The sequence below is a fragment of the Lingula anatina genome, chromosome 8 (assembly GCF_051362555.1).
Source record: "Lingula anatina isolate TDL-2025a chromosome 8, LinAna3.0, whole genome shotgun sequence".
NCBI lineage: Eukaryota > Metazoa > Brachiopoda > Lingulata > Lingulida > Lingulidae > Lingula > Lingula anatina.
Window position 1 is genome coordinate 16980030 of NC_141774.1, and position 16586 is coordinate 16996615.

At 37.2% G+C, this 16586-nt stretch overlaps 1 protein-coding gene across 1 annotated transcript; it reads left to right on the forward strand.

The window, feature by feature from the left end:
* Positions 1–521: 521 nt before the first annotated feature.
* On the forward strand, positions 522–16524 carry LOC106159944 (uncharacterized). The gene is made up of 18 exons (XM_087019206.1): positions 522–690; positions 2532–2612; positions 3272–3330; positions 3907–4027; positions 4486–4615; positions 5252–5389; positions 5941–6076; positions 6476–6631; positions 7098–7225; positions 8092–8247; positions 9085–9125; positions 9746–9859; positions 12188–12282; positions 12635–12734; positions 13603–13833; positions 14207–14346; positions 15209–15308; positions 15773–16524. The coding sequence occupies exons 2-18, from the start codon at positions 2549–2551 to the stop codon at positions 15958–15960; spliced, it is 2097 nt and encodes a 698-aa protein (XP_086875332.1). The 5' UTR covers positions 522–690; positions 2532–2548; the 3' UTR covers positions 15961–16524.
* Positions 16525–16586: the final 62 nt, after the last annotated feature.

Sequence of the window (16586 nt, forward strand, 5' to 3'; positions counted from 1 at the left end):
CACTCCACGGGTTTGAAAATCCCCCCAAATGCTAGTTTTTGCCATTCACAGCTTAATGAAACCTTACATACATCTTAAAAACGATTTGAAGCTTTTTTTTTTTCTGGAGCCTACCTGATGTTGATATTTCCGAGTTAAGGAAGAGTCGATTGTTATAATGACTTGGCAGTCATTTTAAACTAAATCAACCTTTATAAATTAAATTAAAAGTTAAAGGGAAAGGTAAATGAGCCGTGAGTACTACAAAATTGCTTATTTTCCCGGGAAAATTCCATTTAAATAAATGTTAGTCAAATTAAGTTCATGCTTGCCCGGGCGCAAATAACCATTTTCTTTGAAAATTTTCCACAGGCCAAGTTTGTCTACCATCGAAAAACCTGCAGCATTAATTTTTTCTCATCTCATAACTCGAGAACTCTAATTGCTATTTCCTATTTTTGAATAATTTTAGATAACATCACATAAATGCTAGTTTCATCGACAGAGAATGCTCACAGACTTTTGGTGTTAATAGAAATGAGGACATTCCATAAAGACAGAATAATTAAGTCAGATCTTTTCCATCGATAAAGTCATTACTGCCGACATAGAGATGTGGCGTAAGGCTACATGTGTTGGGTACTAATGAAATATTGCTCTCTTTAGACTACGTAGGTTGAAGGGGGGTCGTGAAGCTCAATGTCGACAAAGGTAAGTCGCCAATAGATGTGCATTTCTCATAAATATCCGGAATAAATGCGTCAAAATGCACGCAGAATACACAGACAAGCTAAGCTAGACGTGTATTTCGTGCACAAATATCCGGAGTGAATACGCCGAATACTCACTGTTAATTGTTTGATGTGAATGCTTGTTTTGGTCCATTGTAAAGGGCACGTAATTTTTAAAGAAATGCCTCATCATTAAACATAGAGGCGAACGTTTCATATAAGTCTGAAAATATTTGTTTCGAATATACTTGTTTTATGAAGAAAGCAAATAGCATGAGAACTAAGTAAGCATTGGGAACATGGATGTTTTCCATGCCCGCTATATATAGTTATATATGTCACGGTGGGTAAAGGCTGGTTTACTCACTGCTAAGATTCTATAATCTTAAGGCAACCAACCCAGACAGAAATATTTCTTATCAACAAAAAATATAAAGAAGTAAAACGATCAACAAAAATATAAAGAAGTAAAACGAGAGTGCTACATTAATAATTCCTTCCAATTACTAAATTAAAACAACTTCACATTAATTGATTATGCGCTGAAATTGTAACATTTTAAAAATTAAGCACAATGCAGTAGCTGTACCCTTAAATCTGATAATTTATTATTTTAAAATTTCCCGCAGTGACTCAAGTTTAATTAACAGAATTCTGGCCTGTGTGTGCTCACATGCACTAGGGACAAAACGACTGAAAGGGCGGCAGGTGGTTTTATTTATTACGAAAAGCTATTAAATTGTGTTTATACAATCATGTGCATACAACACAAAATTACTGTTATGTAAATAAAGTGAAATTAAAAAGACAGAGGAATGTGGAAAAGAAAAAGAAGTCAAAGATATAACACACGTGTCCTTTGCCAAGCAAAAGATATTTTAAGAACAGCGTCTAATCGGTTAAGGTAATGAGGAAAATTAGCTTAATATATCATCCAAAGTCAGATTTTTATCCACTAAGGCTTATCTTACAAGACGGTCATTTAGAGACAAAATGTACGGGTGTTAGAACGTTTGACTCGTAGCAACTGGGCAACTTGCAGCCTGCCTGTAATTATACCTGGTCGACCTTACGAAAATGCATTAAACGCTTTTATACGATTTTCTCTCTTTGCATTTTCGTGGAACTTTCCTTATGCGATCAAATTTTGTATCTTAAAGCACATTGTGTCAGTAATTCGCTGCTATGTCTTGAAAAACATCAAAAGTCAGGTATTGTTAACTAAAAGATGTCTTTTAATACAATCAAGATAATGTTTTCATTTGATCTTGGACATTTCCATGGATCATAAACGCAAAGAACGGTAAAAAAATTAAAGGCCCGGCAGCGCGAGACAGGTCCGTACTTGGGGGGAGGGGGGTTGGAAGAGCCCTCCCCCCCTTTTACCAGGGAGTAGTTATTTTACACATTATTGGCCCAGCAGCTCTTGTTGCTGCTCTATTTGTGCTACATGTATAGCGTTCGGTCTATATAAACCGATCTTTTTTAGTCATTTGTTTAAAAGCGAAATGATAAATGATCTTAGAATTGATCCAGTATTTTTAGAACGACCAAAAAATTAAAGGCCCGGCAGCGCACGACAGGCCCGTACTTGGGGGGAGGGGGGTTGGAAGAGCCCTCCCCCCTTCTCCAGGGAAAAGATCCCCCTTTTAATACATTCATTTCATTTGATCTTGGACATTTCCATGGATCATAAACGCAAAGATTTTTTCGCTGATTTTTGTTCATAATCCCCGAAGAAGGCCCAGGGGCCAAAAGCTCGGATTGTATTTTACAACTGAATGTAGATCTTCAAAGATGCACAAATATATATACTTCTAGGTTCGAACTGATGAACGATGTGGTCACTTCTATTGTACCTTCTCGCCATGACAGTGTTCCTGTTACCCAGACCGGGGACTGGTATGTATACCCAAAATATAGAAAGGTCTTTAAAAAAGATATTGCTGAGTAGTAATTTTACACTTTATTGACCCAACAGCTCTTGCTGCTGCTCTAACTGTGCCATAGCGTTCGGTCTATATAACCGACCTTTTTAGTTGTTAAAAGTTTGTTTAAAAGTGAAATGATAAATGATCTTAAAATTGATCCAGTTTTTTTTAGAAAGGGTAAATTTACACTGATTTTTTTTTCGCTGAAAGCAGACGAAGTTGGCGGATAGTGAAATGTAACGTCACATCCATATAGCGCACAACGTTAGGCTATGCTTGGACATATTAACGAATGTCCAAGGGCTAAGTGAAAAAATATTGCCGTTGTGTTGTGTGAAATATGACAGCTGTGGAAAACACAATTGTTGACGTATAGGGTATAAGTACTATGAAGCATGTGTCCTCGGCAAATAGTTGTTAAATTGTCTCTCCATGACAAAACTATTTCCCACGGCATATCGGGAACGATAGGATTGCAATTTTCCTCGAACAGCCAGTTGTGAACAGCCTGTGAACATTGTCCGCTTTGCGTCGGGGTCCCATTTCCTCTGGCCGGGTAATGTTCTTCACAGTCCCTTGACAGTTGTGCACTATTCGTTAAATAATTATATTTTAATAACATCATTTCAGGATCACACTTCAGGTTCGGTACAATCAGCTGTGCACCATCTCCGGGCAATGCACTGCAGGTCAGTGACCCACTTTCGTTTTTAGAAATGAGTCAATATATCGATACTGAAATCTATGGCGGGCGTTAATGGTTTTTTATTGACTGAGCACGACTCCTTACTACCCGGGCTTGTGAAGTTATTATGGGGCCATGGCCAGTCAACGCATTGCAGTGACGCGACGTCTCACGTTCACGTTTACTTGTTAATACCTTGATGTTAGACCTACGTTCTTGATTCCGTAAAGACAAAATGTGATTAATTTTTGAGCAACAACATGTAAGATTGCTTTTAAAATTTTACATATATTAATATATACATGTAGACTTTCTCCATTGCATCCTTGTTTTTTCCAGCATCATCACTTTTTGCGTCTTTACCAAGCAATAGTATAGACTTAACTTTTAAAGGCAGTACACGCTTTTTAAACAGCTTTTATCCAAGTGCAGTGCCGCATTTTAATTTGATCCCAAAACCAAATTCTTAATGTATCTATTGTATTACTTTTACTCTGTTTATTATCAAACCTGCCCCAAAAGAAAAATGATTTCCGATTTTTATAATTGACTTAATAAACTCTTATCTTATCTTACGAAGGCGCGCTGTTCTTGGCGATCGGCCTGGAGATTAACTGACGGTCCATGCAGGAACCCGTGCACAGAAGAAGACGTGGGGCAACTCACTACTGGGCTCCTAGGGTTCTGGCAGTGTTTCTTAGGTTAGTAATGCTACAGGGCCAGGTGTGACAGGAATGGTAGTCCGCTAGGAACCGTAGTCCGGTCCCCATTACTTTGTACAGGTGACATTCGTCCCTTATAGCAACCTCATTGCTTCTGCTTTAAATTTGGGCTGTTTTCTTCTAATGTTCGAATGAACTTAAAATAATAAAGTTTTTAGGGTGGGCAAGTGGTTTTGAAATATCGCTAGCTTGCATATCAAGAATTATTATTCTAAACAAAACATGACAACTTTAAGTAACCATGCCGGTGTAACGTTACAAAGAGTTCCCCATGATAGAGAGCCCGCCTCCCATTCATTTGTACGTACAGGTCAGCCTCGCCCTAGATTTTGACCCACTTAGGTCAGACTAACCCTGACCATTGTAACTATATGGAGGGTGGACTTTCTGTCATATGGACCCTCAGTTTCGTTACACCGGATCTTCTTTTACTTTAGGCTGCGGATTCGCACAAATCATTGCCCCACATCGATACTACCTCACCGCCATTGACAGGGACGACTTTTGGCAACAGGGATACAATGACTTTACATTTAATCTGCCAAATGCCGGGGTGTTTGCGTTTGGGTAAGTCTTTATCTTCTTATCTATAATAATAATAATAATAATAATAATAATAATAATAATACGTTCATGTATGTAAACATATATACTGGGATATTTATTGCTACTCATAACAGTTGGATTGTACGATGAAATTTCTGTTATATATTTAAAACCTAATTATCTCGGAATTATCATTCACAATTATTACCATAACTATTACCATATAGCCAGGTCAATACCCCCACACCACACTCTAGCCCAAATGTTCTTTCACACCATCTGTGTTTTCCGATTGGACAGATGGTATGGAAGAAAAATAAGTTATTCATAGCCAATGAAATTATACTAAATTTGTGTGTTAAATAAAACAAGTAAGGCTGCAGGCCCGTAGCCAGGGGGGGGGTTCGGGGGGGGGGGGGTTCGAAAGAACCCCCCTTTTTGCTGGAAAAAGGTCCACTCTGGGTAAAATTTGACATAGGTACATGGGGATTATATGGTAAAAGGTCCACTTATTTAGAAAACGAACCCCCCATTTGAAATTGCTGGCTACGGGCCTGTGCTGCATTCACAATCAAAGTTGATCTGCAATCAACCTGTTCTAAATGCCCCCAAAGTGTGTATTTAAGTTTCTCATAATGTGTATATTTACGCCGTCAGATACGTAGGCTGTTGCTGGGTAACGTTGGTCTATGGAGGGGGAAGCTGGGCCGTCTATACCGAATATAATGCCGGCATTCGAAGCGACACGGGAACACCCAACTCCAGTCCCATAACCACAAGCAAGCCATTAATTGAGTAAGTGTGTCTGAACAACCTGCGAACGGAGAAAAACGTCTAAGTTGTGATATGTTAATAAGCACGTCAGTTAAGCTTTTTGTAATTGAGCGGCAGTCCCTCGAAAAGAGATACATTTATATATGGGGAATAGTACTTCCCCTATACACAAACCCAAATTATAGCGCCTACACCATCCGAACGCACTGAAAAATGGCCAGTTGTCACGTAACCATAGAAACGGACACATCCCAAGATGGCCGCTGTGGTAATTGTTATTTATATAAAGGTACAAATAATTGATAGATATAATTATTGGAATAAACAAAGTAGGTAACTCTATGTGTTATAATGAATTTGGTCAAAATCCAATCGTGTAATGCATCAAATTTCACGTATTCAACATATTCAATTTTTTTTTTGTTGAAATACATCGCCAAAAATGCGTATCTTTCACTAACATGTCATTACGTCAACAGGTCTAAGTCTAAACAGCGTCCCCTGTTTAATGTATATTTAACATATTGGCTCAAACAATTCATAATTCTTATCATTATCGTCATTTTTCTTAGCATGGATATTTTATGCGGATATCGATTTGAGATCCCGTACGCGGATGCAGACGGAGATACTGTGCGATGTCGCTGGGGAACGGGCTTTGAGTGTGGCGGTATATGTAGCAGACTTCCAGGGGCCACTTTGTACCCAGTACGTGAACTCTCTTTCTCTTACTCTCTTTCTCTCTCTCTCTCTCTCTCTCTCTCTCTCTCACACACGCACACACATATGTTCACTTTTTCTCTCTGCTTCTCTTACACACGTGCATCCTCTCTTTCACCCTCACTCTCACAATCTCATACACACATTAATGCGACTACGCGTGCATATCACAGGCACACCGATTCAATTTTCTTTGATAAACGGAAATCGTCACCGAGTAAGGCGATTTCTTTTATCACGTTTAAAAACTTGGTTTTACAGTGATTTTAATGTAGTCCTTCCTTAATTATACAAAGGCAGAAAAGCGTAAAAGACACAGACTTTACACTATCTCTCAGTCTGCGATGAAAAATTATTTCAAACTGTGCATTTTTCACTTCATTTCAGAACTGTACTCTAGTAATCCCGGCTTCTGCCCGTCCTCTGTACGGTAACGGTCTATATGGAGTAGCAATAATGCTGGAGGATTTCCCGACATCCAGTATAACACAGGGGGGCGTGCCGAAAGATGGATCGACTCCCCTGTCAAAGGTACCATTACAGGTAAGCCTGGTAAATTGGTGAATAAAAAATTGAAACAAGCAAATAAATGAATAAATTGATGATCAGCTAAAATACGATAGATTTTTAGAGCTTCATACAGCAATATTCACAGGGATGCTCCTTTTACCCAGGTGCAGTACGTATTTGAAGATGCGTAATTTCACTTTTTATGTTTAAGTTACCTTACACATACTAATTTATGTGACCAGGAAATTGCTAAAAAGGGAAGGGCTCTGAAACATGAATGAAATAGAAAATGAGGGCTAGTTAACTATGATGACACTTTTAGAAAAATGATAAAAATGGTTATCTCCACCCACAGGGGTGGGCTGTCTAAGGTAAACATTTTTAGATTTTCACCATGTATCTCTGAAAGAGGGAGGGGGTCGGAAAAACTGTTTGTACACTTGTGAAAATGATAATAAAAAAGATGACACCTATCGTAATCACCTGGTGAACATTTCAGTATATTGCTCGAGTAAAGGATGGTTGCGATTGCAACAGCCGGCCATCTTTTACAAACCTTCCAGTGAGTGAATTCATAAGTCCAGAACAGCTTTACGCGATAAACATTAAGGCAACTTCCCCGAACGGGTATGTATATAGATATTTGTTCCTTATTATACCAGCTATTTATATGTATAAGCACATGTAAACACTATTGCTTTAAAATGTTGCTTTGGAATATTGAATATTGTCACACCTTCATTAATTTTGTTTTAAAGAGCGATACTAAGTACTTGAAGCAATGAGTTCAATCATTTATTTCTATAAATGTTCACATCACCAGACTAACGAAGAAACAAAATTCCAGATTTTGATATTGATTCACCAGTGAACACTTTTTGATTGCAATAAGCCGCTGTAAGGGTCTGGTTTAACACAATCAAATGCATTCCTTTCCCAATGCGAACTCGAGTTAACTTTGCTGTCATAACCATTTGTCTCGCCACGTAGTCAGGTTCCCTGGCCAAGAACTTAATTACCATTGTTACATGGTCACATGGGCACACCTTACCCTATCAGGGGCAGTGTAACAGCACTCTCATGGAAATCCTAGTCAACTAAGCCAGAGAAATGACTTAAGTTTTTTTTAGTGAAACTAGGGAAAGGCTGATGTAGTCTACGTTTGGCAGTATATCCTGCAAAAAGCTCAGCGACAGTGAACCTGATAGATATTTTACTCATTGTGTAGTTATATTGGGGAAATTGAAACAGGTGTTTGGGATACGACATTAACATGCAAATTTATCGCCTCGTCCAAATGTGAAGAAAGCAAATGAAGCATTCTGATGTTTTCATCATCACGCCAATTGTTTCCAGTAAAACTTATGAGCCTTACCTTACCACCTTTTAGGCAGCTTTGCCTCGTCTTCTCGTGGAAGTTATGTCTGTATGATACATTCACAATCCATTGCAATATACTTCTATTTTTAACTTCAACTTTTTTGCCAAGGTAGAATAAGTACCATCAAGGTCATCCCGCCAGTAGGCGCAAATGTGGATCCAATAGTTCCGATAGATGGCACCACTTCCTATGTCAATTTGACCTGGACACCGACCACTGCACAGATCGGTGCGGTCCAGCTATGTTATGAAGCCACAGACAGTAATGGGTATGTAAAAAAAAACTTGAAGCTGTTTAGATGTAAAGTAGAGTGCATTCCCATAGATTTAGATCGATCCATCTAGATCGACCTAACTCCTTGGGGGTTCACGTTATATTGCTGTCAGCCGAGCGCGCACGGTAGTTAATTACCCCCTTACAGCTGTTAGTTGGCGGGACAGACATTTAAGCCGGCTAAGCTGACGGTAATCTAATGAGACTCCCCACAGGGATAGATCGATCTAAAATCCGTGGGAATGGGGTCGTAGTGTTATGGTCTTAAAAGGTGGTCGGTGCTCAAAAACTGTAATAAGTTGTTGTCAATGTTTTGTTATACTAGTAGTATTCGTCAGATAGGCTACTGGTCTGCTGATGGATGCTCAATGTTACGCAGCATAGCTTAAATCTTTGAAGTTAACTTTACAATGAAAGATGTCATTTGGACTGTTCCTCCAGAAATGCCTCGATCGTATAAGGTTTTTCTTCCCCAAAAACGTACTTTTCCTGTACTTATGTCAAAATTGAATATCGTAGATAAAAAAGAGAAACATAATGAAATGAACTTTTCCCCAAAACAGTGCTCATATACATCGAATCAAGAGACCAATTGCTATAAAACGCCCGAGTTCCGACAGACCGTTTCGGTGAAATAATTTAAACCAATAATTGGTCTTAGCATTTAAAACAACATTCGAAAAACACACGAAAAAACATTAGTAGTAAAATCTTACGAATTTGTTACATGTTTAGACACCACGGGCTCTAAGGTGCAACTGATTTAATATGCATTATGAATGTCAAAAATGTGATAATTAAAGAAACGAAACAAATTCATTTCCATTTGCAGTTGTCCCGGGCCCTTCCAATGTGACACACTTAAAGTTGTAGGTAAGATGCATGGTTCGATATTAATGGTTTGCACTCGACGTAGAGCCTGGTGACTGGAACCAGTTACTGGTGTGACAGGAATGGCACTGGTAGTCCTAGGAATGGAAGTCATTAGCCCCATATTGATTAGTACAGGTTCGGGTTAGTCGAGTTAGTATATGGGACCATTGTCACCCGTACAAAGTAAAGGTGGAACGGACTACGGTTTCTATTACCAATCCTGTCACACCGGTATCAACAGATACAGATCGAGACCAGTGGCGCAAAATAACACGCGATCTTGTGGGAACAAGTGACTTAAATACTGCTCATATTTTATAGTGCGTCGATCAGAAAATCATTGAAAAGCAAAAGAAATCAGTCACTTAGGACCGTCTACTAACATATTTTCTCATACTATGTATATGTAATATGCGGCAAGAATTCAAGATGGTCTTAAAACGGGTGACAATACTGATTAAATTCAATTCATCTAGTATACACGTCTTGACCTCTCTTCTCATAACCACACGATCTGGATCATCCCAGCAGGCCTGTTTTCCCCGTAACCTGAAAACGGTTATGCATATATCATTTATCACATAAGATGCCATATAAGATAATATAGTATTTTGTTGCAGATGACCCATGCTTGTTTGACCCACCCTGCTTAAATAATGGAACATGTAGTAGTATGGACGGTCAGTTCACGTGCACCTGCACACCGTCCTTCACCGGGACTCTCTGTGAGACACGTAAGTTTAAAAAACTCAATCTATTTATATATGGGGTGCTGAATGAAACATCGAAAAATCGAATTTTTACTCTTTGTTCAATTCTGTTACGCTAAGATCTAGATAATTGTCTTACAAAGAAGAAACCGGAAAAGGCTGTTTTAACACATTTCGTTCATTTTAACATAAATGAGATCAACTTAAAGGACTGAAGGAGTCATTAATTAGAATTGAATGGGTGATGAAATATAGTGCAACCTTGATTAGTCACGTAATGGAGACTACTTTAAATCTATATAGCTTTTCCAGCTTCCAATTCCAAATGCTTTTCGGTCCTTTGGACTAAAGCCAGTCGTTGATTAAAATATCATCTCTGTTTCATATTACGGTATTTAATGTTACCTGATAATAAACAATAGGAGGTCTTTACTTTTCAATTCAATCCAATTCAATTACCACGGTATTTCTCTCGTTTACACACACACACACACACACACACACACACACACTATATATATATATATATATATATATATATATATATATATATATATATATATTATTAAAAATGAAAACGTTTTTCCTGTACGAGTAATATTATATATAATAAAAGAAAAAGAAGAACAGCAACTTTCTTGCCCCGACCGGTTTCTTTCTTTCTTCAGGGGGTTTTGTTTATTTGTTACTAGGTGATGTCATAAAGGCTTAAATGTGACGTCTTTAACAATGAGTGTTTAATTATTACTTTTACCAATGCTTTTATCTATTCAATGTAGGTTTATACTTATTAATGAATAGATTTTCTTTTATTTCCCTTTCTGTTTGGGTTGTTTCCCTGGTGAATTTATAAAATGGGAATACCGTAAAATCCTTATTTTTGTTCATAGAGCATTCCCTAATGTGCCCACTCACAGACGTGCACTGATATTTAGGTTGTCTTATTTGTTGTCTGTGAACGGTCATTCTATGTCGGAGAGTGTCTCCAGTTTGGAACAGACAAAACAGATACCGAAGAACGACCTGAGGACCACCAAAGACAAAATTAAAATTAAAAAGGAAGCCATACCGTACATATCAACATATAATCCAAAAAATCCGGAAATACATAAGGTCATAACTGGAAACTTACCTTTGGTAAAACAAGATGACAAAATGAATGAGATACTAACCGAAATGCAGATTATAAAGAGTAAGAGACAAAGTCCATCACTAAAGCAAATTTTAACAAAAGCAAAATTTGAAAACAATTCCAGGACATATGTGGAAACCTCAACAATACGAGTACAGAAATGTGAGGTACCCAGGTGTGGCACCTGTCCACTAATTAAAGAGGGGAGCCATATAACATTTAAAAATGGACTTACATTCAGAATCAAACACCCATTCACCTGCACTAGCTCAAATTTAATCTATGTATTAACTTGCAGTGGATGCGGTGAGAACTATATAGGACAAACTGGAGACACTCTCCGACATAGAATGACCGTTCACAGACAACAAATAAGACAACCTAAATATCAGTGCACGTCTGTGAGTGGGCACATTAGGGAATGCTCTATGAACAAAAATAAGGATTTTACGGTATTCCCATTTTATAAATTCACCAGGGAAACAACCCAAACAGAAAGGGAAATAAAAGAAAATCTATTCATTAATAAGTATAAACCTACATTGAATAGATAAAAGCATTGGTAAAAGTAACAATTAAACACTCATTGTTAAAGACGTCACATTTAAGCCTTTATGACATCACCTAGTAACAAATAAACAAAACCCCCTGAAGAAAGAAAGAAACCGGTCGGGGCAAGAAAGTTGCTGTTCTTCTTTTTCTTTTATTATATATATATATATATATATATATATATATATATATAAACCTAAATACCAGTGCACGTCTGTGAGTGGGCACATTAGGGAATGCTCTATGAACAAAAACAAGGATTATACGGTATTCCCATTTTATAAATTCACCAGGGAAACAACCCAAACAGAAAGGGAAATAAAAGAAAATCTATTCATTAATAAGTATAAACCTACATTGAATAGATAAAAGCATTGGTAAAAGTAATAATTAAACACTCATTGTTAAAGACGTCACATTCAAGCCTTTATGACATCACCTAGTAACAAATAAACAAAACCCCCTGAAGAAAGAAAGAAACCGGTCGGGGCAAGAAAGTTGCTGTTCTTCTTTTTCTTATATATATATATATATATATATATATATATATATATATATATATATATATATATTAACCCATTTACGCACTCATACGTCCAAAATCGCAGCCTTGTTCGTACAAAATGCAAAAACCTGTCTGCTGTACAGTATGCTGTGAACTTTTCTAGCCACCTGTAGAACGAACGCCGATTGCAATCCCAGTGCGACAGACTGTCTCGGCGTTACGGGGATCACTTCAGACATTGCTAGTGGGGTGCTGACGGTAAGTATCTTCATAAGTGTTTATTCCGGTGTGACAGGAATGGTAGTCCTAGGAATGGAAGGCTGGACTAACATATGATTAGTACAGGTTAGGGTTAATTGGAGTATTGAGGTTAATATATGGGACAAATGTCCCCCTGTACAAAGTAATGGGAAGCGGACTCCGGTTCCTAGCAGACTTCCATTCCTGTTACACCGAAACTAAGCACAATCGGTGTTTTCCGCCGTGGTTCATTGTATCTTGTAAAATCACATTAACATTTGGCACTCGTAAAGTAGAAACAGCTTAACCATGACATTGTTTTAGAAAAATGTCTTATTCTGTCTATTGTTTTTCTTTTTACTTAATCCAGCCAATAGCTAGTGTGATGTGCAGTTTCAATGGTCGCAATGCCATGGATGTCAATGTGGTCCACTACTGCAATGCTGGGGCCTGTGCTGAATTCACCACAAGTGAGTTTTAAGGGGTTAATATGGTCTGTAGTAAGGTTGGTCTCTTCGTTGATATTTCTGTTAACAGGTACATGTTAATTAATGGGCATTGGTTTTAGCTCCGCACAAGAATTCAACGGACTTTAAACGTCCCCTTGGCATTAAAGAATAAATAAGATTGAGAATTTTAGAAGTCCGTAACGAAAGTGTAATGGATAAGCATTATACGATTCGAAAATTTCACAATAAAGTTTTTGAAAACATTTGTAATGTCTGTAAAAATAACGGCAAGATCCCTTAATTTGGAAATTGAAAGTTATTATTCATGATATGGACATAAATATCAAAACGTTTTAATTAGACCTCGTTACTTCGATTGAGTTGTGAAAAAATTTACGACCCGAGCAGATTGAGATAATGTCTGCAGTAAGTCCACTGGCGCCACTTATCTTTCTCAATCAGCATCTGGAAATATATATTAATCTTTTTATCGCAGTTAATAAACATTTCATGCATGTTGGTCGCCACTGCAGCGTTTTAATCAGTTTCTATGATTATTAACGGACGGAATTATGTACAACTATTTTTTTTTTTTGTATTTTTTTTTTTTTTTTTGATAATGACGCCTAACTTGTAAGACGTTTCAAAATCTTAGTGGAATGCATCACGTAAGAATATAAATTGCTGTTATATTATATGATATTAAGAATATTAGGGAATACACTCTTTATCTCATTTATCAAGAGGTAGATAAACGATAAAAAAGCGTAAAAAATCGTGTAATTAAATGTAAATTTATGAAGAAATGGGATTGAGTGGAAGTTATTTTCTCTTAGTAATTCATGACAAATGTAAACCTTCCTCGTGTAATAATTATTTTACTTTCCAGGTAATACTCTATTCTCCGAGTGCACTGTAGCGAACGCTTATAAGAATCTAAGCACAGAGACGCTATGCAGCGTGGCAGACACGGTGTCTCCAATCTGTACGTTCAATCCGTTCTTCCTCTTCTTCACGAACTCTGGATACCGTTGTATGTGCCCACTGGGGACGTACCCGTTCATATTCCCTTTCTCTTATGTTAGCAGAGCATCCACGGCGGTGTCGGCGTGTTTTCCAAGTAATTATTATTATTATTATTATTATTATTATTATTATTATTAAACGTAAAACATGGATTCAGAGCAAAGGGAAATATAAAAAAGCAAATTATTTCTAAGCTTTTATTATTATTACTATTATTATTGGTGTAAAATGCACATTTATCAAGTTATTGTGTTGCTTTCGTTGTCATCATCGCTTTTCTTTCTTATTTCTATAATGCAAGCACAATTTGACATGATGGTTGTGAACTAATCTTATGTTACATGGATATGGTATACCCTATATCTTTCTTTTGTATTTACACCATCTTACCAAAAAAAAAAAAGTTCTGTTTAATCCAGATAGATTTTTAGTATATATATATTTAAAATTTCTGTGAAATGTTTCAGTTTCTGGTTCTCTCTGCATAACCAACGACGACTGCAACGTTAGGGCGACGGACTGTCTTGGCATTCCAACTCGTCCTAGTTTGGGCTCTCCCTCTGAATTCCTGGGAGGGATATCCTCGGACATTGCAAGTTTCCTAACGGTAAGGTCTTCTCAGCCTTTCTTTTTCAATTTATCTTTATAAATTTTTCATTTTTTTAATTTTCTCTTAATTTAGAACCGGTGTGACGAAGCAGGGCGCGTGCAACAGAGTCCACCCTCCATTTAGTTATACAGGTTAGGGTTAGCCTGATGCAAGTGGGTCAAAATCTAGGGCAAGTCTTAGATGTGCCTATTAAAGGGAACTGGCCCTTCTATCACGTACAATCACTCCCCTGTGACTCGGTGTACAATTTAGAGTTGCATATACTGGAAAAAATATTAGCATATTTGCAAAAGCGTACCTCCAGTGGTTGATGGGTGGGTTAAAAGAGTAACATGGTTCCTTGGCACGTTTTCTAATGTTTAAAATATTTTGGAAGATATGATCGACAAGGCAAATTCCCCGCTTCGGTGGACTACCTGTATGTTGGTAGGTAAGAAAGACATACATTAACACGCAATCAAGATATTATTGTCGCAACAAGCACATCGGGTAAAGTCTGTGTCACAACTTGGCCAGTATTTCAGTATAGTCACATGAAGCAAGCGTGGATTCCCTATAACGCATATATACCGCTTTAATTAGTTTCTTATACGACTCACAAAAAAGTAGCCATGCCATTGCATAAACCAAATTAATCACTCCCTCAAAACATGAAGATAATTTCGTAATTTTGCCCATGCTCAAGGACCTTGTCTTCAGGCAAAGTCCAAGGGATACCAGCCATTATGTTTTGAAAACGTAAAGGAATTGTGAGTGACATATTTGAATGGAAACACTTGTGTTATGTATAATCATAGCATGCATTTTGTGAACCTATGTATTGTTACATTCTATCCATCCGTTTTTCCTTGAATTTCAGTCGATAACTAATGTGATTTGCAGTTTCAATGATCGCTACACCGTTGATGTCACGCCCGTCTACTATTGCAACGCTGGCAGCTGCGTGGAATACGACACAAGTGAGTTTTAAGATGTTATCGTGCTCTTTAATGACAGGGCCGCCGCCTTCATATTCCCATTTATATTATTTGGGCATTAGTTTAAGTTACACCTCAAAGTCAACAAAATCTGTTTTTCATTTGGTAACAAAGAGTTAAGAAGATGAGCATTAAAAGAAGCCGATAAGAGAAATGTGTTAGAAAAGCATGATATGATTTAAATACATCCCATAACAGCCTTGGAAAACATTAGTGATATTGAGGGAATGGAAGGCGTTGACTCCACTTCTGCAGGAGCAGTATAGAAAAAGCTGCCATGATTCATTAGTGTGGATATATAGTGGAATGCACCAAATTATTTATTTATTTATTACAGAGAGTTCCAATAGTTTATGTGTTATGGTAGTTTTATATAGATTCCTGGTACATAATCATCACCTTCGTTCTCTCATTGTATCAAATGTCTTTTTCAATGTTTTTTTCAGGTCCTCTGGAGAACGCGCCAGTTGTGAACGGAAGTATTCTTTTCTACGAAGGTCTTGTCAGGGATTTCTTTCCGTCTTTATTCTCAACATATCCCAATGTGGTGCCAGATCCGAGTACTGGGAACCGCCTGACGTACCTCGCTCAAAATATCTACACGACGGTCTTTAGGAAACTGTTTCCGCCATAGTAAATGGCTGCGCCGATTCCTGCGTTGAGTACAAGTGCCATTGGAAATATTCCATGTCTAAAACATACAGTAGCTTATAGCGTATTATGTTTATTGAATATGTAAATAATACCGTTGTTTTTACCTCGTTCATTACAGTTAAGGTCTTATTACATGCGTTGGATGTTTCAACTTCTCTTTCTCTTAGTTTATGTCTTTTTATTCTTTTTTCTTCGTTGTCTGTGTCTTACTTGATCTTTCACAAATAATATATATCATCGGATAGTCGAAATGTTTAATATCAGTTATCATAATCTGTTGCCTTTGATTACGTGTATAGATAACATTTAATTTTTGAGAATTCGTTGTCTACTATTTTACTATTAACTTTACAGAAATATGATAACTAATAAAAATTGTCTCATTCAGAATGTTTGACGGATCGTATTTATGTAAATATAATGCATAGAAGAGGAATGTTGTATGCTTATTTTTAAGTATTTGTGTATTCTGGATGTTAAATAGCAGGAATGTGCATACTTATTAAACTTTTAATTTGTAGAAATAAACTGTTATATTACGCAATTATTTATTTTTGGTTCACACTGCTATGACTCGTATTGTAATAACCAGCAGGTTGGTTATTC

What these genes read in the sequence shown, in the direction of transcription:
- LOC106159944 (XM_087019206.1), top strand. Translation starts at nt 2,549, where the DNA reads ATGTGGTCACTTCTATTGTACCTTCTCGCCATGACAGTGTTCCTGTTA. An exon ending in GTTACCCAGACCGGGGACTG is followed by an intron (nt 2,613 to 3,271) that starts GTATGTATACCC and finishes ACATCATTTCAG; the next exon opens with GATCACACTTCAGGTTCGGT. An exon ending in ACATTGCAAGTTTCCTAACG is followed by an intron (nt 14,347 to 15,208) that starts GTAAGGTCTTCT and finishes CTTGAATTTCAG; the next exon opens with TCGATAACTAATGTGATTTG.